A 25017-nucleotide genomic window follows, 5' to 3' on the forward strand; every position below is an offset into this window, starting at 1 on the left:
GAGCTTGAGGTCTTTTTGGATTATCACAACTTTGCACTCTTCTGGACAGCGATCTCCACATACATTGGGGCATTGATGGTCGCAACCCTTTCGGGACCGAGGGCAAGGCTCAAGGCACTTCACTGCGCTGTGCAGAACATCGGAGTGGCATTTCTGTATGCAGGGATGGCCACATGATAGGCGACTTGCACAAGGTAGATCACAGCCTCCTTCAGGAGACAGTCGCGCGAAGTCATCAGGTTTGGTGACCTTAATTATCGTGTCTGGATGCCGCGGGCACTGCAGCTCCAATGCCCCACCGATGTTGTTATTTCGTCGTAGGATGTCGATTACCTGAGCCCACATTTTGACGTGCCTCGAGGTCGTAGAGTTGCCAATGATGTACATTCCATGTTGAGCTCGGGACAAAAGGACATTGATCCGATTAGGAGTGCGCAAGAAACCACAGCTACTATTTTGGTTACTCCTGACGAGTGAAACCACCACCACTTTTGCCTCCTCGCCTTGGAAATTATCGACGGTAGAAACCCTCAAGACTTGTGATAGAGGTGCCTTCATGACCGACTTGTTCACTTGAGGATCATATTCGAAACCGGCGTTTTTGAGATCTTCCTGGTCATTTTCATTCAGTGCAAGGATAACAGAATCCTGAAGCTTCTGACGAAATCTGTGCAACTGGCCCAGATATGGTGTTATGACGGCTATGTTGCCTTCTTGGTATCCGCCTTGTCTAATGAGGTGGTTGACCAAGGCCATGGTCAAATCAACCTCAAAGTCATTCCAGTGAGACGTTGACAGGTCTTCAGCATTTGATAACCCACCTTCGGGAACCCGGTGATCAAACCAAAATAGCCTTCTCCTCATCCCAGTGACCTCGGGCCATTGCGAAACGACTGAGTGATCCTTGAGGTGCGGATACGAAGGACCACGGATTAGCTCAGCGATTGATGGGTGCATTCGCCGCTGCGTCTCCAACGCTTTGAATGGAAGCTCGCAGCCTAGAGCGGTATTTTTTGGATCCAGTAATCTTTCAAAGAGAGACACATCGAGGGAGTACTGTGCGCCATTGTTCCGGTTCTCTCTGGAAAGATCATAGTTTTGCACACGTGGAGGCAGTTGTTGATGGTCTCCGATGAGGATAACATGTTCCACTTCAGGTAAAAAGGCCGTCAGAAGATGAGGTTCAAGGACCTCACCGGCCTCCTCACACAAAACGACCTTGCACTGCAGGTTTTGGAGCATTTTCAGCCTCCTGGCAAGGCCCGCGGTCGTCATTCCAACGACGTCTGCTTGATGCAGACAACGGAGATGCAGCTCATCCTGAATTGCCGTATATCGGGATTTTGCAACGGAATGGGATGTAATGGCTTCGATAGCCCCCTTTTGGGCGTGTTCAAGAATCTCTTTAGTCCACAGGTTGTGGAGAATCCAGCGCTCCTGGTGAGATAAGTCGAACAGATTGGCCCCCAAAAGTTTTTCCATGGACTGGGGGTCATGCTTCAGTTGCAAGCCTGAATTAACCCACTTTCTGATGATAGAATTGGAATTTCCGGATACAACGGGTTGGAAATCACTTCCACCCTCCCCGAACAATTGCTTGTGGTGATGAGGGTAATACACACGGAGGAAACTCACCAAGTCCGCAGCAGGAACTTGTTTCCGAAGATTGATATTGTTGAATTTGACCTCAGACTTCTGCATGATCTGACGTTCCTGGAAGGAGGACCCCTTTTCCATCTTTGTTCGCTCCAAGTTTCTGGCAATAACGTTGAGGTTGAAGGCATCTAGCCTCTCCGACTTGGACTGTCCGCCAATTCGAATGACTTTCGATGTGATGCCTTGGTCCAACACGTCTTCCAAGAGTTGATCCAGAGCATGGTTTGTGAAAGTGACGCAAATGATCGGCCCCAGAGCGACAGATTTCTTGCTCTCTAGAAGAACCTTGATCAAGGCCGCACCGGTGTAGCTCTTACCCGTACCAGGGGGTCCTTGGATGAGACCAATATTGTGTTGCAGACAATGGACGAGAGCTTCAGCCTGAGCTTCGTCCAGGGTTGAATTCCCATGTAGTCCTTGCAGATCAACTTTTTTGTTTGGATAAACCAAGAAATCAGCTTGGTCTTTCATCAAAGATGCAAGATTAAAAGCGAATTCAGATTTGAGAGAATACAACGGAGGGGCCAGATGAATCGAACTAGGCATTCCAGGGGTTGAAGGCATAAGCAGATCTAGAAATGGCATGACCGGATTTTTCTTGATTGTCTGAAGGGCTTTGAGTGTCGGTTCAAAGGATGGCAGAAGGATTCCGGGGAATTCGACCAGAGATAAGGCCACCCCAGTTCGATCATAAAGGTCTAGGACGGTTTTTACGTTTGCCTCCCTGGGATCAACAAGTACCAATGTAATTGATGCAGTAGCTGCGCGTCTCCACAAATTTCCTCCGGGTTTCCTTTTCTCTTCTTTGGGCTCCACCCGAGGGCCTTTCTGTTCTGCAACTGTGCAGAACAAAATACTTGCCAGCTGGTGGATGGACAAGCATACAAGGGCACCCGGCTGTAGGCGTCGTGAGGCTACCCACCATTCCTCTCGTGCAATCGTAGTCTTGCCTGTCAAGATAGCGGGCTGAGGGATTCTGACTTCGAATTCGAGCCCAGTGAGCCAGTTAGCGTGACAGTTGGCAATTGCTGCATTTTTGTACTCGTGCTTGCGAAGCTGCATTTTTGGATGAATAGACTGGGCATCATCGAGCAAATGGTGAACAGCGTCACGAAGCTGCCCCACTGTGTCTTCTCTCAGAAGACGAAAGTTTCTATCGAGAAGACCGTCGATGCCCTCAAGATGCCATTCTGCTGAACTATTCACTGGTAGATACTCTGAGCGACCACTGGCGATCTCTTCAAAAGTGGGCATGATTGCGATATCACAGATGTCGCCGTGATCATTGCCATGTCGACCGCCAGGGCTTTCACGCAAAAAGACGAAGGCGTCGTCATTTCGTTCAGATCTGTTCTGAGCGGACGCTGTAGGGAGCGAGGCTCCAACCGCTAGACGACGTCGAAGGCGGGTCAAGTAATCCCGGCAATGGGCAAGTTGAGTAGGCCCATGATCTTTGACCATGGAATTGAAAACCCACTCAAATCTCTTTGCCAGCTGATGGAGACTTTCCTGAATAATAGCCGTCGAATTGAGATCCAAAATGCGAGAAAAGAAGAGCAGGGACACCTCTAATATCTGGATGCTTGTTTCTTTTGCAGTATTTTTCTCGAGAAGATTGCAGATCTTTCCGAGGACTCTGGCTGCTCTGGCTCCCTCAATACCGAACACGTAGCCATAGATAGTGCCCACGAATTGCTGTAGAATCATAGAGCCCAAAACAGTGGGATGCGTGATAATCTCCAGAAAGGGCATGATCTGCGAGTTGAAGACAAGATCATCATCGTAGAGTTCAAAGCTTTGTTCTAATAGAGACCGAATTACATGTAGACCATGTTCTTGCGAGAGTGTTCGTATCACATCCTGCTTTGACCCGGCGTCCATCTCGATGAGCTGACGGGCTTTCTTGAAGAACTTTTCAAGTTTTCCGTCATGGTCCGACGTGAAAGAGCTCTTCAAGACAAAACTGTTCTTCCACGCTTGAAGTTCTCCGTCTGATTCTGATAGAACGCTTGTTTGATTGGGACGGTTTTTTCGGTTTTGGGTATCTTGGATAGATGACTGGGCATTCCGCGTATGCTGGAATCTGCATACGGACTTGCTGCAGCGGCCTAGTCGGGCGAACTCATGACAAACGCTGCATTAGTTAGCGTAGTTCATTATTTGGATTTAGAGATACAAACCCGGTTGATGCCATGGTGCTATCCAGTAAAATACTTGCACTGTGCTGTGAAGGATACCGAAGAAGAAGAAGTGTGTAAAGAGGTTGGGTGGAAGGAAGAAAAGAACGGGATTGTAAAGAAGAGTAGGGAATATGAAGTGCTAGTGAGAGGGGTGAAGAAGAGAAAGAAAGAAGGAAGAGGAAAGGATGAGAGAGGATGTGTGAATGGCAGGTTAGTTTTATCTTCGTCGGCGTGGCGACGGCGAGGTCACGATAACGTTTACTTTTGAGTCATACGGCGGTATTAACGAGCATAGTGAAAGGGAGAGTGAAGGAATCATCACATATAATGTTTTCAATGACAGCCTGTTTCTGATAATTGAAACAGGATATCCCCAAACTGGACCTGTGTTCGCAATACATGAACATTATGTACACAAACTTATGAAAGCGGTAGCATGAACGAAAAGAAACCCTGAGAATAAATGAATAACCACGTAAATGCAGGTCGGTTGTAATCCCTTGGTCTGATCCAGCTTCTCAGGGAAAGGGAAATAAAGACAACAACCCGAGAGTAAAACAGGCATCACTTTCCCCTATATCGGTCGATCTGCAGGGGGGCGATGGTTTTTTTGAAAAGGAAAATTTTCGAGTTCAAGATCTTTCCAATCGCTTTTGATGAACCCGCCAAGTAAAAACGCCATGGATATCAACGATAAAAATAAGTGACAGTCAACAACATGGACCGTCATTCCATCTGGAGGCTAGCTTGCTTGCTGGCTGGCTATTGGCTTTAAAACCTCATTTGCGGACAGCGAAGTCGACATTGCGCTTGCGCATCAGATCCTTGCGCTCCTTCTCTTTGGCCTCGTCAAAGACAAGGAATTCGTGCAGACCACGACCGGAAGGAACCATGGGCAGCACAGGAACCTTGCGGTCAGTGATGACCTCCAGAAGAGCAGGGCCATCTTGCTCAATCAGCCACTTCAGCTTGGCCTCAACTTCGGCGGGGTCAGAGACACGGTCAGCGGCAACGCGCATAGCCTTGGCAAGGGGCACGAAATCGGGGTTCTGCTGGTGGGTGTGAGCGTAGCGGTCGTCGTAGAACAGATTTTGCCTATAACCATGGTTAGCAGTTGAAGCTGTGAATAATTGAATATAGAGTGATATACCATTGGGTAACCATGCCCTGCTCCTCGTTGTTCATGAGAAGAACCTTAACGTTGATTCCGAACTGCGCAGCAGTAGAAAGCTCAGTGAGAGTCATGTTGAAAGAAGCATCGCCATCAATGTCAATAACAAGGCAGTCAGGGCGGGCAACCTTGGCACCGATGGCAGCAGGAAGGCCGAAGCCCATGGTACCAAGACCACCGGAAGTGATCATGGTACGGGGGTAGCGCCAGCGGAAGTGCTGGGCAGTCCACATCTGGTGTTGACCCACACCGGTAGTAATGATGGTCTTCTCCTTCATGTGCGCGGTAAGGTCACTGAGCTTCTCAATGACGGACTGGGGCTTGATAGGACCATCCACCTCCTGACGCTCATAAAGCGAGAGAGGGAAACGGGCCTTCCAGTCATTAATCTGCTCAAACCACTCAGGACGCTCAGTCACGGGCTTGACGTGGGGCAGGAGCAGACGGAGGTTGTCAGCACAATCACCCTCAACAGCCTCGGTAGCCTGAACAACCTTGTTGATGTTCTTGGGCATGATCTCAAAGTGCACAATACCACCACGGCCCTCAGCGGCAGCCAACTTCGCCTGCGGGGCAAACTTGGGAATGCTCAGGGTCACACGGTCATCGAAACGGGCACCAACAGCAATGATCAGATCGGCCTCCTGCATAGCCATGTTGGCGTAAGCCGAGCCGTGCATGCCGAGCATGTGGAGAGCCTTGGGGTCCAACTCGTCGAATCCACCGAGACCCTGGAGGGTGGTGGTGACAGGAATGGAACACTTGTCGGCAAACTCCTTCAGGATTTCAGGGCCGTCAGGACGAGCAAGCAAACCCTGACCAACGTAGAGAATAGGCTTCTCAGCCATATTGACAAGGCGAGCAACGCGGCTGATGGTGGTATCAAGAGAGCGCTGGCTCATCTCACGAGCAGCCATGGTGGCTGCACTGGGGAGAGATGGGATAGTGCTCTGCATGGGGATGGGGTTGCGGAGGATGCCAGCGGTGACATCTTTAGGCAAGTCAACCAGGACGGGTCCAGGGCGACCGCTGGTGGCAATCTCGAATGCCTCCTGGATACGGCGAGGAAGCTCACCCACGGACTTGACCATCACGTTCCACTTGGTGCAGGCACGCGAGATACCCACAACGTCAGCCTCTTGGAAGGCGTCGGTACCGATGGCGCTGGTCACGACCTGACCAGTAAACACGACCATGGGGATACCATCAGACATGGCATCCTGCATAGGAGTAATGACATTGGTGGCTCCAGGACCAGAGGTAACCAGAACGACACCGGGCTTGCCGGAGGCACGGGCGTAACCCTCGGCCATGTGGCCAGCACCTTGTTCATGCTTGGGGAGGATGAAATCGAAGTTTTTAGAGTTGTAAATGGCATCGAATACAGGGAGAATGGCACCACCAGGGTAACCGACTATATTTTGTGAGTTAGTAGATAGAACGGATTGAGCTAATATATGAGTGATTTGTTACTCACAGATGTGCTTCACATCGAGACGCATCATCATCTCATGGAAGATCTCACCACCGCTCATTCCGACCATACTAATTCATTGTCAGTCTTACGGAATTGGCCCCAATTGACACTCGGGGTAGAATTAGTCAATTTGACATACGAGTCATCGAGCTCAGGGAGCTGGCGGTTCTGAAGAGGCGAAACCTCATTGCGATGGGGTTCCTGGTTGAAGGCCGGGCTAGGCACGGGGCGAGGAGTCCTGGTAATACTGTTAATGCTCTTGATTCCTTTTTTTTTTCTTATGTTGCTTTCGGCAACACTCACGTAGTGGCCGTTGCTGTACTCTGAGCACGCTTCTGGGGAGAAGAGCGGTGGGGCGAAGCAGCCGAAGCCACGAAGGAAGTTGAGAATGGCCGGCGTCCAGAGGCGAGTTGCCTCTGAATATGGGTAGACCGCAAAGCGGTCTTTGATGATCTGAAAGGCAGCATCTTAGACAGCCCAGCAAACAAGAAGAATGTGAGTCAAGAAGAGGTGCTCATGAATCCTTGGGGAAACGAAAAAAGCACCCGACCGCGCTGACTCAATTTCGGAGCCTGTGATTGGCCCTGATCCCCATCTCTCCTTTCCACACTCTCCGACCTCGGCGTAAATCGGCGCATCACATGATCTAGCCGCTTGCGTTGTATGCACAAAATGACTAGCTACATATATCATGTGATGGGTATACAAATAACTCTGACCGGCTGCCCAAGTAGGAAATCATTCATATCCACGGAACTTGGGATGAAGGTATGATTCAAAAAGTTTGCTGATAACCATTTGAACTATATATCACTCGAGTAAATCAGTGTTTTGATATGCACCTTGGAGACCTCATAGAATTGGAATAAATGTTGGAACATTGAATTGATCGCTGGAGCATGAGACCTCCACAATAAGCCGATCCCTTAGTAATACCCGACGGATATGATTCCTTTGCCCTAGTGCTGGGATACCGAAAATTGAACAGCCCTAAACGGAAAGCCGGGCGATCATCCAGACAATTCGGGCCGGAAATCTGTTCGAGGGATGGTATTCATTATGTACTTCCACATATGTGCATATGGCACTGTAATTGCAGGCTACTTCTGAGGTCCTATTTCTTCTTTCAGTCCATTACTTATGAGCATTTTGGAGCCCCAACCCCTTTAGATATAACTTCAGTTATTCAATCAATACGGTAGGAGATGTGTATGGTGGGAGACCACCAGTACATAAGTAACATTTATACAAGTACTGGAGGCTATCCGCCGCGCTTTTTGCGCAGCGCCTACTTAGGTGTTAGATAAAACCTACTGTATCTCCTACTCAGTCTCCTACTTAGTTTTCTACTCCGTATCGTATTCAGTATTCTACCTTCTTTCGTACCGTATTAGTCAAAGGGTCAAAGGGCTCTCCAAATTCATAAATAGCGGAATGGAAAAGAAAGAAAGAAGAATAGAAGAGAAGAAAAGTAAAGTGGAAGGAGAAGGGGAACAAGGAAAGGTCTGGTGGAGGTTTCGAACGTATGTCCAAAAAGTCTGCGGAGTACCCGTATTACAGAGGGGTAGACTTTCAAACTCAAGAGTCTCAAGAGATTGTCCTGAAACCTTTGTATCTACCCATTCTTCCCTCAGAATCGACTTTGGTGACTTTCGGAACAATTAATGGAGGCGTAGGACTTGAGGAATATCACTGAAGACTTCGCGAATCAATATTGGAAACCACGAAACCAAAGAATTCTCGTTCCTGAGAAGTTGAATTCAAAACCAATCAGAGAGAACAAAGGAGATTGTGCGGGTCAGGGTCAATGCAACCCCCCGCAACAATTACACTGGAGAGGGACACCGGAAATGACAAAGTGGACACATTTGACTGATTCCCCCACCTAATACTCTTCAATTTAGCCGGGGTTGGAAAGAGCGTCATCAATCTCGCTTGCCGGTTTTTTCTCCTAATTTACTCCGTACTGAGGAGCTCATTTAATTAATTCGCCTTATTCCCCTGCTTTCCACTTTTCTTCTCTACCTGCTTCGACATAATTTCTTTTCTAACTTTACCCCGCCATGTCACCCCCACAGGAGCTTGTCCCACAAACAGATTCTATCGCGGAGGTCTATGCCACCGACGATGCTTCCGTGAATTCAGTTGCTGCCGAACACCAGCAGCGATTTTCAGGACTGGTTTCTCAGTTCAATAAGCAATACAACCACCGACCAGACTTTGTCGCCCGCAGTCCCGGCCGTGTCAACATTATCGGCGAGCACATCGACTACTCCCTTTACGATGTTCTCCCCACTGCCGTCAGCGTTGACGTGATTATGGCTGTCAAGGTCATCCCAAGCACCTCTGGTACCACTATTAAGATCGCCAATGTCTCGCCAGACAAGTTCCCCACCCGCGAGTTCAGCGTACCGCATGATACCGACATTGAGATTGACCCCAAGAAGCACGAATGGATTAACTACTTCAAGGCTGGTCTGTCGGGTGCCCTGAAGTTTTTGCGCAAGGAGAGACCCGATGGCGCGGCTCCGGTCAGCATGGAGATTTTGGTCGACGGCAATGTGCCCCCCGGTGGTGGGATCTCGAGTAGCGCTGCGTTTGTTTGTGCCAGTGCTCTGGCTGTCATGAAAGCCAACAACCACAATGTGTCGAAGCAGGACCTGTTGGATCTGGCTGTTGTTTCTGAGCGCGCAGTCGGTGTATACTCTGGTGGGTAAGTTACAACAAGCATTTCATCTGCATTATTGTAAAAGTATACCAAAGAAGAACATCTCCTTTACTAACGATCAATGCCTTTGAATAAACAGCATGGATCAGGCCGCATCCATCTTCTCAAAGCGCGGTTTCCTACTTTACACCCAGTTCTACCCTGCCTTCCAGGTCGAGCACGTCCCCATCCCTACTGCAGCCGATGAGATCACCTTCCTCATGGCCCAGAGCTTTGTTACGTCGAACAAGGCTGACACCGCACCCCGCCACTACAACCTGCGCGTGGCTGAATGCACCCTCTCCGCCGTGATCTTGGCCAAGAGCTTTGGCCTCACTCTGCCGAAGGATAGCAGCTCCTTGGGCTACAGCCTGCGCAACTTCCAGAACCAGCTGATGACCAAGGAAGGCCGTCTGGGTGACCCACTGGAGTACCAGATTGACTCCGTTATCCAAGCGGTGCAGGATCTCTTTACCAAGGAAGAGGGTTACACACGCGAGGAAATGGCCCAGCTTCTGGAAATCACCGTTCCGGAGCTTGAGTCAAAGTTCTTGTCTGCATTCCCTGTACAAGCGGAGCGGTTCCGTCTCCGCCAGCGGGCGCTACACTGCTTCAAAGAAGCGCGTCGTGTATTGGATTTCAAAGCTTGCTTGGCGAATGCTTCACAGTTGGATGAGAAGCGCATCCACTACTTGGGTCAGCTGCTGAATGAGTCTCAAAACTCGTGCCGTGTCGACTACGAGTGCAGTGCACCTGAGGTGGATGAGATCTGTGCTATTGCGCGGAAAGCAGGTACCTGGGGTAGCCGATTGACTGGTGCTGGATGGGGTGGTTGTACTGTTCACATGTTGCCTCAGGGCAAAGTCGAGGCTGTAACGACGGCCTTGCGAAATGAGTACTACTTGAAGCATTTCCCTGATATCAGTGCAGAGAAGCTGGCGCAGGCCATGGTTATCAGCAAGCCGTCAAACGGCTCTTTCGTGTATGTTGCGCCCCATTTGAATGTCCAAAGGGATCTTCCGTTACTAATCTTGACTACAGGGTTACTGGAGCTGCCATTGATCAGGTTCCTCTGTGAAAATACTGGTATCATTGACTGTTCAAGAATTCATCCAATATTGTGAATAGTATAATATGTCTCTTCAAAGGTTGAAAGGTCAAAGGTCTAGCCTTTAAATATAGTACATGTCAAGGTAAGCAGTCGCATTTTTGGGGATCAGACTTGAAGAAAACCCAGGCAAGGAGAGACAGCTCTTATGCAGTGGCCAAGGATCTGAGATCGATGCACTAAACCACTTCCTCTAAACAGACCTTCTGGAAATCGCAAACCGCATTTATTTTCAAATGAAATCGATCTCACCCGCGATTAGACCGATAGGTTGGAGCGTGTCCATGTAGACTGGCCGGATTGAGGCACGGCCGTCTGAAAGCCCTCGGCAGTGTGGATGGCCTTTGCAAAAGCCGACTGTGCATTCCTGATTTGTTTACGCGTCGTTGCATGGAATCGTCCCACAACTCGCGAAAGCGAGGCTCATACCTTCTTCTTTGCGGCAGCCTTACCGAAGAAATCACTCATTTTCTTCATGCCAGTAGTATTCACCTTTTTTAGATCGCGAACACCCCTAGACTCCGAAGCCTTGGCCTTCTTGTCCTCTTCCTCCTTCTTACGCTTCTTCTCGGCGCGAGCCTCGACTTCTTCATCATCGAGACCACGCTTCCGGCTGAAATCAGACATCGTTCGGGACGAGAAAGCCTCCGCACGGAGAGCAACAAGCTCCTTTAGACGTTCTGTCAGAGGTTTTAAATCCAATGGGCTTTCGGGAGCAGCAAGAAGCTCATCGATGCGAGTGGACAATGCTTTTGGTAGGTAGGATTCTTTCATGAATGCCAGGGCAGTGGAGATGCGCAGTAAGTGAGCGACGCTCTCTCCAACGGATTCACCTCCACCATCAGGTTGGGGTACAGGTGTCGACTCCCCCACTGGAGTAGAAATGGACGGGGTGGTAGTTGTGCCCATTGTTGATGGAGAGTCCTGTCTCTCATCTGAGTTGTTACTTGTCTCGCCGTCATTCTCTTTAGCATTCAATGTTTGATTGGTGAGAATATCATCTCTCTTGACCGACATCAGCGGAGCAACCAATGCTTGGCGAATGAAACGCTCCTCTAAGCTTGCAGGCAGGCCTTGTGTTGCCATTCTCTCAGCCTTGGCAATCAATTGCTTGAGAAGTTTTGTTTCATTGAACCGGAACATCTTCTCGTCACCAGCTTCCACGGTATCACAAATAGCTTCTGATCGCGCGAGTAGGGTATTTCGGAAAGCGTCGTCGTAGAGAACATGGCGCAAGTGGGGAGCGAGGTCATCATTGGAGTCAATGATATCGTCCAGAGGCTGGTACAGTGATTGACCTGGTTTCGAGGTAGGGGATAGAAGAGGAATCAAGAAGAAGATTGGGTCAATGGGAGTTGCGACGAGAAGGTCTGCTTTCTTCGAAATTGATCCAGTTGGAGGAGGGGGCTTCTCATCACCAGACGCGGGACTTGGCTCTTGCGCACAAGGAGTGAACAGGATGCTGCGAGCCTGATGAGAAGGTGAGGCGACCACTGTGAATTCGAAAAGACCACGCTGAGGGCAGAAGTAATAGCGGTTTAATTCGCCAGATTGGGGGTTCGGAAGAGAGACCAGGCGCGCATCGGCGCTGGTAGACGCGGGCAGGATGAATGTTTTGGCAGGTTTTTCAGCGGGTATTAACGCCTTTTGCTCTGAAGACTTTGTCTGCTCGGCTGGAGCCGTAGAGCGAGTTCGAGGCATTGTGTCAAGATTGCAGCGCAATGGGTTGGAGCGGAAGGAACAAAAGGCAAGAGGGACAGGAAAAGCGCGACACGCGCCGGAACGCGCCCAAATCATGTGTCAGTCATGCATGTGTGATCCATCACTTCCACTACCTCCATCCCTAGCAATTTTCGTCAAAGTTCCACAAAACCATTGCAATACCCTTTTCTGTCATTTTGAATTTCATGCCCAGTCTCAACAACTATTGCTGTCAGACAGAAGGACATTGTGCGTTCGGCCGCGGCGAAAACGGCTGGTGCTGCGGGGAATGACGCTTATTGTTTACGGCCGTTGTTAATTCATTCTCTCTTTTTTCCGGCATAAAAGTGAGTCTATTAGCCTATGGGATCGAGTCTGCGACCTAAAAATGCTTTTCTTCGCAGTGGTTGAGAATGGTTGGCCTCCCAAGTCACCCCGGGACGCTATGCTAAGCTCCCCGGGGGGGCGAAGGAAGTACCAGGACATGCAACGACGACAACTTCTCTCCTCACCCTTGAAACGTTCCAATACAACCCCGAATTTCAGATCAAAAGCGAGACAAGTCTTAGATGAAGGCGAAGACGATGGGGAAGAGGACGAAGAGACGCTGGAACTGAGACTCGCCGAGATCCAGGCCCGCCTTAAGCTGAAACAACTCCAAAGGTCCCGTGGTCGGTCCGGCACTGCCACGTCCCACACGGAAGACGAAGAAGATAGCTTTGGCGCGGCTCCGCGCTCTCAACGTCGAATTACGGCTCCAAGAAGCCCCCCGCCCAGCCAGCGTAAGGCCCGTATCGACCAGGTTCAGGTTCCAGTATCACCTACAAGACGGGCGGCGCCAGCCCCCGAGCCTTGGTCCCCTCGAAGGTATCAATTGGGCATTGATAAAGGATGGAAAGCGAGTGATGTATCATTGAAACGACCCCCAGCCCCAAGACTGGAGGCTCGGCCTGCCAGTCAACTTGGAACGCGTAGCGGTGCAATGTCTCGCGCAAATGACATGTATCCACCACGGCCTCAAACTTCTCCAGGTGGGGCAGGGCTGAATCGAATCAAGAGCTTTAGTGAGCGGATGGCTGAGGGCCGAGCAGCTGAACGCGCTGAGCAATCTCGGCTTGAAAAAGTGGAGAGAGTACAAGCAAACCGCAGCTCAGCATTCCAGGTGGACAAGGCAGAAATCGAGACTTTGAGAGCTGCAGTTGCGGATGAACCGCAATCGACCCTTCCATCGTCTATAAGCCGAGAGCCTGAAACATACGCATTCAACCGAGAGGAGATTCTTCGATCACTTAACCGCCCACAGGCCGGTGTGCTGAAGCGCAGTCAAACGACCCCAAACATGCGGGGCACATCAGAGGAAGTTGGCTCAGCACAAAGTGCCCCTGACGCATCGAAATTCGAATCTTATTCATCTTTGCATCTGTCAAGCCGAATATTGCCTCATTCATTTCTAAGCCGCACGATGACTGATAAAACCGTTCTGCGCATACCCGATCTTCTTAAGACTATCAAAGCTCCTGCATTTGAACTACCAGATGAAATCGATGGAGATTTTGTGGTGTTTGGAATTGTTGCATCCAAGTCTGAACCGAGACAGAAGAAGGCATCAGAGCAAACCACAGCAAAATCAGCTGACCTTTACGACGATGGCCTCCAAAACACCAACAGCTATATGGCCATCACTTTGACTGACCTGAAGTGGACAGTTAATTTACTTCTATTCGATACTGCATTCCCCCGCTACTACAAGATCACGGAAGGAACTCTCGTTGCAATCCTGAATCCCACAATCTTACCTCCTCCAAAACACCAGCAAGATACAAACCGATTCAGCCTTTGTCTCTCCTCATCGGATGATAAGATCCTGGAGATTGGAAAAGCACGGGATATTGGCTACTGCAAATCCGTGAAAAAAGATGGTAAAACTTGCCAATCTTGGGTAGACGGCAGGAAAACCGAGTTCTGTGATTTCCACGTTGATCTCCAGGTGCGGCGCACTCAAGGTCAGCGTTCTGGCGTCAACAGCGGGACAGGTCAATTTGGCCCTGGCGGTCGATCTGGATCGCGAACTGGGTTTTATGACGGAGAGCGGCGCAAACATAGTCGGCTAGGTGAACCTCGGAAAGAAGGGCTCAGGTCAGAAGGAGGTCAATATGATATAGCTACCGGGTCAACCTACTTCGTGGCACCGGCTCCAAGGAATCGCGGCGCTGTCCGTATGTCCTACGACCCGATGGCTGCCGGGTGTGGGACAGCAGCCCTACTTGATGCCAATGATGACCCTTTCATCGCGGCGGGCATGATGGGAAGGGGCAGGGAGAACAAAGAAGAGCAAATGCGCAGGCGTCTTGCAGCGCAGAAACGCGAGCGTGATATCACACAAAAGCTTATCTCTGGTCGAGTCGGCGGCGTGGGCGCAGAATATCTTCGCACACGCACCGAAACACCGACTACCACTGAAACCTCCTGTACGCCAAAAGCTGTTCCTTCGACCGGCAGTGATTTCAATGTCGCTAGTTTCGGTAGGGCGAAGAATGTCAAATTGGGTCCCATGAAGCGTGCCCATGATGGTGATAAGCCCCATGGCAGTGGTGTCAAAAAGACACGGTTCATCACCGCAAAGGGTATCCGAGAAGCCGGACGAGACAGCCTGGGTGGACCTGAGACAACAGGAGGTCAACAGCGGGCTTTATCAGACGACGATGATGACGACCTGGAGTTTGTTTGATTATGCATTAAATTGGAGGGTTGATCTACGTATCTTGTATGCTAGTGGTTACATGTACCATTTCTTGGTCTTTGGCGCAGATTTGTGAGCCATAACGCTATTATGAACAAAAAGGAGGCAAATCTCGAATACATTAGACATATTTCATTCCAATTTTAGTGACTTCTGGGCTGGCTCTGCGTATGTAGATATTTCGGCGTGAGACTTAGGTTGAAAACGTATTGCCATGATGCCTCGCCTAATGTGCATATGGGTTTCTGAGCGGGGCATGAGTGCCTAGTATGATATCGTAATCCAGTATCTGCAAGAAGAATATCCATTTTGGAAAGATTTCATTTCGTGAAATCTAATGCGGATAAGCCACATCGATAAGTACTTGAGAGGAGACCCAAGGACAATGATAAGTGATATTTGAGTCTGGAGACAAACGGAAGGGACAGGATTGCAAAAGAAAGAAAACCAAACAAGACCCATAAAGTAAAGACACTGAACTCCTGGACCCATTGCGAACAACAAGAAAAGCAAAAGAAAAAGCAACGCTAGGTTCCTTGGTATCTCCATTCCCCAGTTCCATTTCCACGCGCCACAGGTAAAAAGTGAAGCAAAATAAAATAGAGCGCAGTGCTTGTAGAAAACGCACAAGTCATGAAAGGTCAAGCAGGGAAATTAGATCATGAAAAAGAAGGCCAGAGAGGCCATGTGCAGCCACGGAGAAAGTGGATGTGCAGGTCAAGCAAGGAAAATGCTCAAAATATGTGCTTGATGACCATCAAAGATCCGGGGTAAGCGATCACAATGCAGGAAAGAAGACCAGACAGAAGAAAGGCGCCCAGGCAATGCATACGTGGTGAGGAAAACACCAGAGCTGGTTGAATGATCAAATGTCACGTTCAATGAAGTTTTTATGCACTTTGAGTGTTGCGAGTAGTAGCACGGGTTCTCTTAGGACCTGGGAGGCTTCCACCTTCATCCTCAGCCTCACGCTTCGTAGGAGTGACAGCGGGTTGTTCCTCGGTGCTCCTCTTCTTGCGCAGCCAGTTGTTGAAGGGAGTGCGCTTCTGGTTAGAAGCTGTCCCCTTCTTTGCAGTAGGAGATTCATCGTTATCGTGATCATAGCGAGCAGAAGAGCGCAGCTTGCGAATAGCTCTAGGGGAAGGAGGGAGCTCAGGTTGCGGGGAATTGATAGCATGGGCCTTAGAATCATCCATCAGATCCTCATGGTCTGTAGCTTCATCTTCGGCAATTGATTCATCAGCAGGCTCGGGTTCAGCCATTTTCCTAGGCGCAGGAATCGGACCCCCACCCTCAGGCCAGAGCAAGCGAGGTACAACATCCTTGCGACGAAGGGGCTTGATATTCTGTAGCACAGAAGGATCAGGCAGCAAGTGCTCACGACCAGCGAACAGGCCCAGATCGCTGGGGTCATCTTCTTCATCCTCCTCCTCGTCAAAGTGTTTCGTGATTCTTTTGCCACGGCTGTGAGAACAATGTTAGAGTGGAAGTAATCGGTAGAGTGAAAGTACTCACAAGTTATAGGTCAACTGGTCATCGCGGTCCAGACGAAATAGCTCACGCGTGGGACAAAACATGGGATCGTCAATACGGGTAGAATAGTCACTGGTGGAGTCAGAACCTCCAGTGAATCGATCTCGGATTGAAGAATCAAAGCCCCCACTGAATGGGTTATGCATTGATGGAGTGCTATGGGGCATAGGAATACGGTCGCGAGAGTCGGTATGGATCTTGATACTCTCACGGCCATTTGTCGCGTTGAAAGGGTCATCGAAAGGGTCAAGTGAGCGTGGCACCTTTGGTTTCGACATTTTGGCAGTTGGTGGAAATAAAGTGCGAGCAGTTGATGAAAGATCGGCAGTAACCTTCTTCTTTGATGGAGTCTTCGCGGGGGTGGGAAGCGCGTTAGTTCCAGAGCGCGTAGCCGAAGTTTGAGGGCGAGAGAGTTGAGAGTTGGGTTCATTATATCTCACATCACTAGCGCGGCTTTTGGAGGTACTAGCATGGGAGGTTTGTACAATGTCCCTTGACTTTGAGTAACTGCCTGGTGGTGATAAAGTTGCTTCTTCCACTTTTTGATACTTTCTTGGTGGCGCCTTCGATCGGGCTTTGCCAGGCGAGCTTGGGCAATTGGTAACAGGCGCTTCCTTTGATCTCGAAGCACGCTGGTTGGCTAGTCTAGCTGAGTATCGGGTGGCATAGGGCTCGAAAGTGTCATATCCAGCACCATGGCGCGGCGCAGCCGGAACCCTCAAAGCTGACGGAGACGGTGGCGGTGGGGTGGACGCCATAATGAATGATTATATTCAACAAAAGGAGCGCAGTAATGGTTATGATCGAATGTACACCAATCACTAGGATCCGGTGCTCGTGAGATTGTTTGTTGAATCGCTTATGCGGTCGACTTGAATCAAGGGCGAAGCGTAAATCCGTCCAAACTTCAGTAAATCGGTTGCCGTAGATTTTGGGTTTTCGAAATAGCGATATAGACAGCGGGACTGTAATTTCTCAGAATCAATGCACGCAAAAAGCGACAAAAAGTTGAGATTGAGAAACGTGGAGAAACAAGGGCGAGGGTTTATGAAAGGGCGCATGTTTGGACTTCCCAGCCACCTCTTCGGTGTCACCGACCTCCTTCACCGCCTACTACTTTTAGTTTGCATTTCAAGTCCCCGCGATTATTCTTGTTCCATGGATCTGCAGTGTTGATACTCGATCGGCTTCTCTTTCGGTCTGGTTCAATTGTGATCAAGTCCCGGATTCAACCATGGCTCGAAGCACCGCCGAGGAGATGGACAGGCTTCAGCTTTCAGATGAGGATACCGAAGATCTTTGGGATTCGCCTTCAAAACGAGGAACTCACAAGAAGTTTAACGCTCGATCCTCGGACGAGATCCCGGCACCAGAGCCTCGGAAACCTCGCGATGGGGGTGACACTTTGTTTGATCGTCAAGAGGCAAGACAGGCAGCACTGCACAACGAACTACGGACTGTTCGAAATATCAACGAAGTAATTGAGGGACTTCTAGGTAGCATTGACCGTGCCAAGGGAAACATGGAGGCGAGTCTACCTTCTCTGTGCACTTTTTCATGCAAAGAGCCAATTCTCATCACTAATTTACAGACCGTATCGAGAACCGTGACATCGGCATCAACCCTCCTCAATACATGGACCCGAATTCTGTCCCAAACCGAACACAACCAACGTCTGATCCTTAACCCGAATTGGCAAGGTGCCACTCAAGACGTGGCCGATATGGAAAATGAAGAAATTCAGAACCGGCAAGCGGCGGAGAGGCGAGAACAAGCACTGCAGCAGCAACGAGAAGCTGCAGCCCGCAAAGCAGAGGAAGATGCGCAACGACGGGCGCTAAGCACAAGAGGCACGAGGGGGACTAGTCGAGGTACTGTGCGCAGTACTGGTTTGGGCAGAACACCTAGTGTAAGCACCAGTCGACCGGGAGCGACGCGGGGATCATCAACAACCACAACTCGGCGACCAATCAGTGGAATTGCACGCGGTGGTGGAACAGTTGGAACGGTCCGAGGAAGGGGGAAACCTTGAACAATAACTATTTTGTTCTTTTGTATATGACATGGAAATCATGGAGATCAATGTGCCCAATGAAATAATGATACCCCCCAAAAACCCAACGTGTAGGTGCCTGAGGCCACAACATAAACACGCGGACACGCGACCCCGATAGCGATAAGGAGCTTAGTTTCCCCGAATGATTTGCCTAGAGCTCTCCTCTTCACCATTCGGACACAATGAACTTTGCTCCTTATCAAGATGAATCCCCCGAGATTGAGCGGGCGCTCTCCCCTCCACACACAGATATCCGCAAGTCCCCGAACCTTCGGTCGCCGAGAGCCTCTGCCGACCTCCCGTCTCCAAGCCACTTCGTGGGAGGTGGGCATGGCAACACCGGTTTTGGACGAGATGTCGAAGGAGGCCACGTGAGCCTTGGGGCATTTGAAACAAGTCTTCCGATTCGTATGGACATTGAAGCTGCGCTGGCGTATTTGCTTCTGCCTCCGGCTGGAGGTGTGTTTCTGTTGTTGGCTGAACACAAGAGTGATTACGTGCGGTAAGTACCGATAATTGCTTTTTTGGCTTGAACCCCAGGAATAAGCTAACATGATTACTCACTGCAGGTTTCATGCTTGGCAATCTAGTATGCTCTTTACTGTCCTCTTCGTAAGTATCTATTCCCTTCTTGATTGAACTTGTCTTTAACCGGTATAGATCATTCATCTCATACTTTCTTGGTCCTCCTTTCTGTCGTGGACTCTTTTCATCATCGATCTCGCCCTGATGGGCTATCTCAGCATGCGGGCTTATCGTGACGGTAAGTTTGCGCTACTGATCCACAGAATCCATATGCTAATTGATTCTTAGTGGATACTTTGGACCACTTTGAGGTTCCCTATTTCGGCCGCCTGGCCAATTCCTTTGTTGATGATGAATAAGTCTAATCTGTTGTATTGTACTTGAGCTTTGCACAAACTTGGAATATTTGTTTAGAGAGCGTGTGTTCTTTCTCCATATACCCCTGCTGCCTATCATTTCGCTACTATCTTTGTGGTTCAGCAAGTTATTGATTCTCGTGATTATACATGTGCAATATCATTGCAAATATTGAGTCTGTCACCTTGTAGGTATCTACCAGCTCCAACCTATTGTTTCGCATTCCCCCTGATCTCGAGGTAATCAGCAAGATCCATGGAAGTAATCAATTGAAGGTCAATTCCGTCTTCACTTATTACAAGAAGAATAAAACGAGTGTCAACGATGTATCTGATCGGATAAACTTATCGCGAAGTGATCTCCTGAGTGATCAGGCACCAGGTGGTTCTAAAGTACGGCAGAATGGCGGGTTTTAAACGAGTAAGCCAACACTCGGAGAAGTTTCAGTAGCAGTCTGCCAGTTATGCAGAGAAATGAAATCATATATTATAATACTTCGCAATTGTTGCCACCTTGAAAATACAAAAAGCCTTACATACCACACTGCGACTTCATCAACTTGACGTACCAGCTGCAATCTCAGTGCAGGGTCTCAGCCTCCTGACAGCTAATTGGCCCACGCTGGTAGTTAAGACGGGTAGTTGTGTTGTAATTCCACCAGAAGTCAAGGGACTGCGGGTAGGAATTGGGAACTTTACAGGAGGTCAGGTAGCTAGGTAAGCTCTCCTTCAAAATGGCGGTGTAGTTGGCCAGGGGACAAGAGTAGCCAGGACCGGATTGGCATTGGTTGAATGGAACAACGGCCTCGTTAAGCACCAGGCGAACGTAAGTTCCCTCGTCAGACATGGCGGTGGCGTTGCAGCTGAGACGTTCAATAGTGAGATGACCACCCATAGGAACGATGTCCGTGGTGACATAAGGGTTTCCAAAGGGAATACGGTCTAGAGGTAAGTCCTCATCGGGAATGAGAATCCCTAGAGCGGCAATGATAGGAGTGATGTTAGTGTCATGGGCACTGTCCCCAGTCAGTAGAAGCTCCACAGTAAACCCACTTGGTTGAGGGGGCAGGGTATAAGGCATACAAGTTGAAGAATAGAGATCCCGCTTTCTTAGGGCCTTCGTTAAGAAGACTGAGACTAGCGTTCGCATAGACGGCTCCAACAGCCGCCATGTTCTTGTCACCAGGTCTTCCAAGAAAAGTCAGTACGGTGCTTCCTTTATCAAATCTCCTGGCTTAACTCACCCGGCACAGTAGTAGTAGTACAAGTCATTCAAGTAGCTATAAGTGACCCATTCATCCTGAGTGAAGACATTTATCCACTCGGAAAAGGCACGAGCATTAAGCTCGAAGACAGCCATAGCTGGATGAAAATTAGTCAAGGTATTTCAAAAAAACAATTCGATCACGTACACATCAACTTATAAATATCAGACTCTGTGAGATTGAGACCAGAGTTTTGAGAGTTCAGACGAGCTGCAGCAACCTTGAACTGGGACATGGTGGAAGGTACCTTGTCACAGGTCGTCATGTCATTGTCGGTGTCACAAACGGGAGTTAGACTGTTTGCACCCATAGACGCAGACTCCGAGATGATGTTGAGAGCAGCACTGGTCGAGTAATTATACCCGAAGAAGCCCTCACCAAACTTTCGCGCGGTGTTGATCACCCGACTATAACCACTAGTGAACATTGGAATTACCGACTCGCCATCCCAAAGATCTCCATAGCGATCCCGGTACTCTGTTCCCTGTTGGTACGCATCCGACAATCCCGCGTAAGGACCGCTGTAAGTCTCGGCATTGTACCAGCATTTGTTAGGGACGAAGTATTCCCAATCATCCAGGAATGCCAGATCATCCTTCCATTCTGTGACACCAGCGCCGTAGACCTTGGCGAGAGAGGTTTCAATGTCGGCACCCATTGATGGCGAAGGGTATCGTTCTCCGTGTCTCTTGATCATGATGACTTGATCAACGGCACAGCTCTCAGGTGGATCACGGGAGATACCGTAGGAGCGTCTCTCTGTGTAGGGGCCATAGCCACCGTGGAACTTTAAGATGCTGTAGCCTTCTGGGAACGCTTGCGAGAATTGTTTCTCGGCAGAGTCACCAATCTTGACTGCCGTAACAGCAGATGTGAGTCCTAGGGCACACATAACACCCGAGATAATAGAAGAGGACATAATGGCAGCCAGGCCCAAAAGTAAAACAAGAGATGTGGAGAGGGGAGAAGTCGGATCAAGTGTTTTGTTTCGACATGAAGGATTTGAGGAGCGGAAAAGCAAGGCTTTTATGTTGTTCCTGCATGGAAACCGGAGCTACGACCCTACCATGATAGCTCATGGAACAAATCAAATCAGGCCAAGTGCTAGTTATTCCAAGACTGTACCGCAAGTGGGTCGATCAACAAGCTGTTGAGGTATATGTGCTGCATTAAGGCACAACATCCGACATTGATGCCGGATAAAATATTATACGTTGTGCATTGATCTAAATGAAAATTGACTCAATTGATTCCACAATAACATATATTGGCCCATGTGCTTTCGTCTAAGGGGATGTGTAATCTCAGGAAGAGAAGCTGACACCCCGGAAGAGGCAAGGGAGCACGCGCGCAATCGATAATCCAGGTACAATGTTGGTTTCCTGGGAACCGCATGTATCCAAATCCATTTTGATTGGTCTAGAAATGCCTATCTACTTAGCGTCGAGCGGGGTAAACAGTAAAAAGTGGGGCTTAAAACATGTCTCTCTTCCATCGGAATTGCCCTCAAGCTTTTTAGTTTGCGGCTTGGCTGACAGCCATATTGCCAGTATTTCATTTCTATGTCTCTAAAAAATCGAAAAATCAATCGGGAACTTAGGCTCATCAAGAGATTGGAAACGGAATTTTGACGTAGGGATCTGCCGATGTTGCCGAAGCAATTGCGCCGAATGTATTAGACTAGAGCATTAAGTTAATGGCCGGAGTAGTTCCGAATTTCCAACTAAGTGGGTCATCTTGAGACGTTAGATTACACTGATGCTGTCGCACTAAGCGCTCTTCGCGTTACCGTTCTTAGATTATCTCCATGTACTCCGCATAACAAGACGAGAAGACCGGAAATGACCGCCTCTGGCGCCATTTTGATCTTTCTCACTGTTGAAGGACTTGGAATTACGTAAATGCAAAGTCATAACACACTTTCCTGTACTCCGTAGAAATCCATTTACTATTAGGTCTCAATAGTATAACTTAATAATAGGTCACCCCATCTCCATACAATGTTGATCCTGCAACAGGCTCTTTGACAATTCCCGTCTCCACTAGCTCATTCACCAAATTGAAAACCATAAGATCGCATCCGTGAGGCACGATGAAGTCCACTGCAACCGGTAAATATTCTTCCTGTAGCGTGATGGTAGAGTTGTATAATGCTTGGCCAACTAATTTATCCGTTGGTTAGTGTCTCTCTCTCTCTCAAATCCTTTTTTCCCATTTGTAACCACTCACTTGGGACAACCATGTCAGGTACTCCAGCAAAGTTGGCAATACGAGAGGATGCAAATCCACTAGGAATACCGGGCATGCTACAAACAAAAGTTAGTGAATCTGTTCTTCTGAACAAGCACGACGAGTAAAATACCTCCTGTAAGCATTCCGATACGTTGGCGTTGCCGCAGTCCCAACATACAAAATCAGACTGTCGGAGCATGTTTCTTGATCAAATACCTGAACAGTACTATTCCACCAACTAGTGAAGATATCCTTGTGCTGAATTTCCGCTTCCAGTTGCGAATCTGGATACTCAAGCCCCCAATCCCAACGGGAGAGAGGAACAGGGTCGATGAACGGCCTCCGACCTCCATTCGCAGCCCCATACTTCTCATACAGCGGGGCAGCAACAAGAGGGTACTGCTGTTTTGAGATGAGGATTGGGTAAGTGATATTCAGCAAAGTCGTCAGAGTTTCGTTTGTCGACACCGTTGAAGGCTTGGTAGCCTCCCATAGATCATCGTAATCCAAAGTGGAAACATTAGCACCACCCAAATAGGTCGATAGGCGGTCGACAAAATCAATAAGAATTCCATCCGCGGTAGTGGACGCACTGGTCGGGAACTGAATGGTCTTGATACTCTTCGGGTATTTCGTGTAGGACTTCAAGCCCGCATCCTTATACAACACCTCAGAGGCAGCCCTCCACAACTTCACATCTCTTGTCAAAAAGCCCGCTGTATCCAGGAGTGGAGACATGGGCATCACATCATCTAATGAGACCAGATCCCATGAGGGCCGGTTGCCGAAACATCCATTCACTTGGGACGGGTTCCGGATTGAACCTCCGGTATCACTTCCAATGGCCAGGTCCAGCCAGTCATATGCTCCGATTCCAGACCCTGGACCAGATGATGAAGAACTTGGATCTTGGTACCCGTCACCACGGGCATTGAAGGGGGAGTGGTAATCGACCCAGTCATCCGTAGCAGTTTCACCGTTAGCGAATTGACTTGTCTTCATCTTTCCAACGATAACGGCTCCGGCATCGATGAGGGATTGAATTGCAGGGCCTGTGGCATTGGCTTCTGGATAAGTATCAAAGTAGGCGCGGTTACCACACCCCGTTTTCACACCTTTGATGTTATAGAGATCTTTGACTCCGAGACGGACCTAGTAGATCAGTCAGTATATCTTCTGCTCGATTTGAGACTCGAGTAAAAAGAATAGATCGGGACCTGCATACACCAGCTAGAGGCTTCTCGGCCGTCTTCGTGAAATACAATCTCGAAGGAACTCCAATTGTCAAGGAGGCATAACCCGGTAGGTTTGCTGGCAAAACATCATACTCATCGTCACCAATTGCGATCAATCCCTGAGTGAAAGAACCCATCACATCTGAATATAACAGATAAGCCTCAAAGACCTCTCCACTGGATGGGTTGAGGAAATAAGGGCCAGCAGGCAAGCTCTTCGACGACGACAGCTTTGTCGACGCTTTCGTGTCATATGCCGAAGCGAATCCAAGGAACTTAGTGTTCCACGCAGAAGGTGGGGATACATTCTCTGATGGCGATTCGTGGGTACCGTTATACTCCACGTAAATATATTCGAGGAATCCCGTATTGAAAACATCGTCTGTAGACTGGTAGCTTTCTACCAAGGACTCGATTATGGAGCTTGTCAGTTTCAAATAATCACTCCGGATCACAGTGAGAGGTTGCAAGCTGTTTTCATTGCTGACTTGGCCCCCAGAAGCGGTTTTCAGGGTTGCCACTGCTGTTGGCGGGGCGTAGTAGGTCTTGCCATTGAATTCAATGGTCTGGCCTTTGAGGGTGATTGTGGCGATAGCATTGGTAGAGAGTGATATGAGGAGAGCCAGTAATGCCGGTAGACCAAATGATTTGGATGTGCAGACCATGTTGATTGTCCGAGTCTTGAGACTCCTTTCAAATGAAGAACCAAACGCAGCATCCTGACGATCTTTGGCGTAACTACTATATATACCCTTTGGCGTAACTGTACGTATCTTTCGGCTGTGATGTTTTACTGATAAGGAATATATTGAAGCGATGGGCTGTGTTCATAAGATAAAGATAAGGGATGCGAAATTAATAATGAAGTTCTAATCAACTTGGGGTAAGATTGATTAAAAATGGATTAGTCTCATCCAAATCCGGCATAGTTTATACCCACATCGGGACTGGCGTCAGGTACGCCAGGTCCTTCGATCCCTTATCTTGATGCAAACCTCGGATAATCAGCTTGGCAACGGCCTAACGAGTAATTTAAAATTACCTGAGGCTAATTAAGCGATGCTGCAGATGTTTA

At 49.0% G+C, this 25017-nt stretch overlaps 9 protein-coding genes across 9 annotated transcripts; 3 read left to right on the top strand and 6 right to left on the bottom strand.

Annotated features, from left to right (window-relative positions):
- Nucleotides 1–23: 23 nt before the first annotated feature.
- Nucleotides 24–3850, bottom strand: N7520_007902 (uncharacterized protein; the record flags this gene model as incomplete). Its single annotated transcript, XM_057141836.1, is given in 3 exon segments — nt 24–53; nt 64–3790; nt 3837–3850. The coding sequence occupies 3 exon segments, from the start codon at nt 3848–3850 to the stop codon at nt 24–26; spliced, it is 3771 nt and encodes a 1256-aa protein (XP_056995842.1).
- Nucleotides 3851–4615: 765 nt separating this feature from the next.
- N7520_007903 (acetolactate synthase catalytic subunit) lies at nt 4616–6951 on the bottom strand (the record flags this gene model as incomplete). The annotated part of the gene is made up of 5 exons (XM_057141837.1): nt 4616–4931; nt 4987–6421; nt 6485–6552; nt 6624–6722; nt 6788–6951. The coding sequence occupies 5 exons, from the start codon at nt 6949–6951 to the stop codon at nt 4616–4618; spliced, it is 2082 nt and encodes a 693-aa protein (XP_056995843.1).
- A 1596-nt stretch (nt 6952–8547) lies between these two features.
- On the top strand, nt 8548–10269 carry N7520_007904 (uncharacterized protein; the record flags this gene model as incomplete). The annotated part of the gene is made up of 3 exons (XM_057141838.1): nt 8548–9197; nt 9292–10173; nt 10233–10269. The coding sequence occupies 3 exons, from the start codon at nt 8548–8550 to the stop codon at nt 10267–10269; spliced, it is 1569 nt and encodes a 522-aa protein (XP_056995844.1).
- Nucleotides 10270–10722: 453 nt separating this feature from the next.
- Nucleotides 10723–12000, bottom strand: N7520_007905 (uncharacterized protein; the record flags this gene model as incomplete). The annotated part of the gene is made up of 1 exon (XM_057141839.1): nt 10723–12000. The coding sequence occupies one exon, from the start codon at nt 11998–12000 to the stop codon at nt 10723–10725; it is 1278 nt and encodes a 425-aa protein (XP_056995845.1).
- A 388-nt stretch (nt 12001–12388) lies between these two features.
- On the top strand, nt 12389–14728 carry N7520_007906 (Mcm10/DnaG-type zinc finger protein; the record flags this gene model as incomplete). The annotated part of the gene is made up of 1 exon (XM_057141840.1): nt 12389–14728. One exon carries the CDS (start codon nt 12389–12391, stop codon nt 14726–14728), a length of 2340 nt encoding a protein of 779 aa, XP_056995846.1.
- Nucleotides 14729–15630: 902 nt separating this feature from the next.
- On the bottom strand, nt 15631–17031 carry N7520_007907 (uncharacterized protein; the record flags this gene model as incomplete). The annotated part of the gene is made up of 2 exons (XM_057141841.1): nt 15631–16204; nt 16256–17031. The coding sequence occupies 2 exons, from the start codon at nt 17029–17031 to the stop codon at nt 15631–15633; spliced, it is 1350 nt and encodes a 449-aa protein (XP_056995847.1).
- A 476-nt stretch (nt 17032–17507) lies between these two features.
- On the top strand, nt 17508–19213 carry N7520_007908 (uncharacterized protein; the record flags this gene model as incomplete). Its single annotated transcript, XM_057141842.1, has 5 exons — nt 17508–18281; nt 18485–18831; nt 18899–18941; nt 18990–19092; nt 19143–19213. The coding sequence occupies 5 exons, from the start codon at nt 17508–17510 to the stop codon at nt 19211–19213; spliced, it is 1338 nt and encodes a 445-aa protein (XP_056995848.1).
- Nucleotides 19214–19790: 577 nt separating this feature from the next.
- N7520_007909 (histidine phosphatase family protein) lies at nt 19791–21394 on the bottom strand (the record flags this gene model as incomplete). The annotated part of the gene is made up of 4 exons (XM_057141843.1): nt 19791–20226; nt 20294–20398; nt 20455–20572; nt 20623–21394. 4 exons carry the CDS (start codon nt 21392–21394, stop codon nt 19791–19793), a joined length of 1431 nt encoding a protein of 476 aa, XP_056995849.1.
- Nucleotides 21395–22446: 1052 nt separating this feature from the next.
- On the bottom strand, nt 22447–24607 carry N7520_007910 (uncharacterized protein; the record flags this gene model as incomplete). The annotated part of the gene is made up of 4 exons (XM_057141844.1): nt 22447–22637; nt 22705–22781; nt 22838–23859; nt 23933–24607. The coding sequence occupies 4 exons, from the start codon at nt 24605–24607 to the stop codon at nt 22447–22449; spliced, it is 1965 nt and encodes a 654-aa protein (XP_056995850.1).
- Nucleotides 24608–25017: the final 410 nt, after the last annotated feature.

This window comes from Penicillium odoratum (assembly GCF_028828045.1).
Source record: "Penicillium odoratum strain IBT 22623 chromosome Unknown utg000005l_segment0_segment0, whole genome shotgun sequence".
In the NCBI taxonomy this organism is placed as follows: Eukaryota; Fungi; Ascomycota; class Eurotiomycetes; order Eurotiales; family Aspergillaceae; genus Penicillium; species Penicillium odoratum.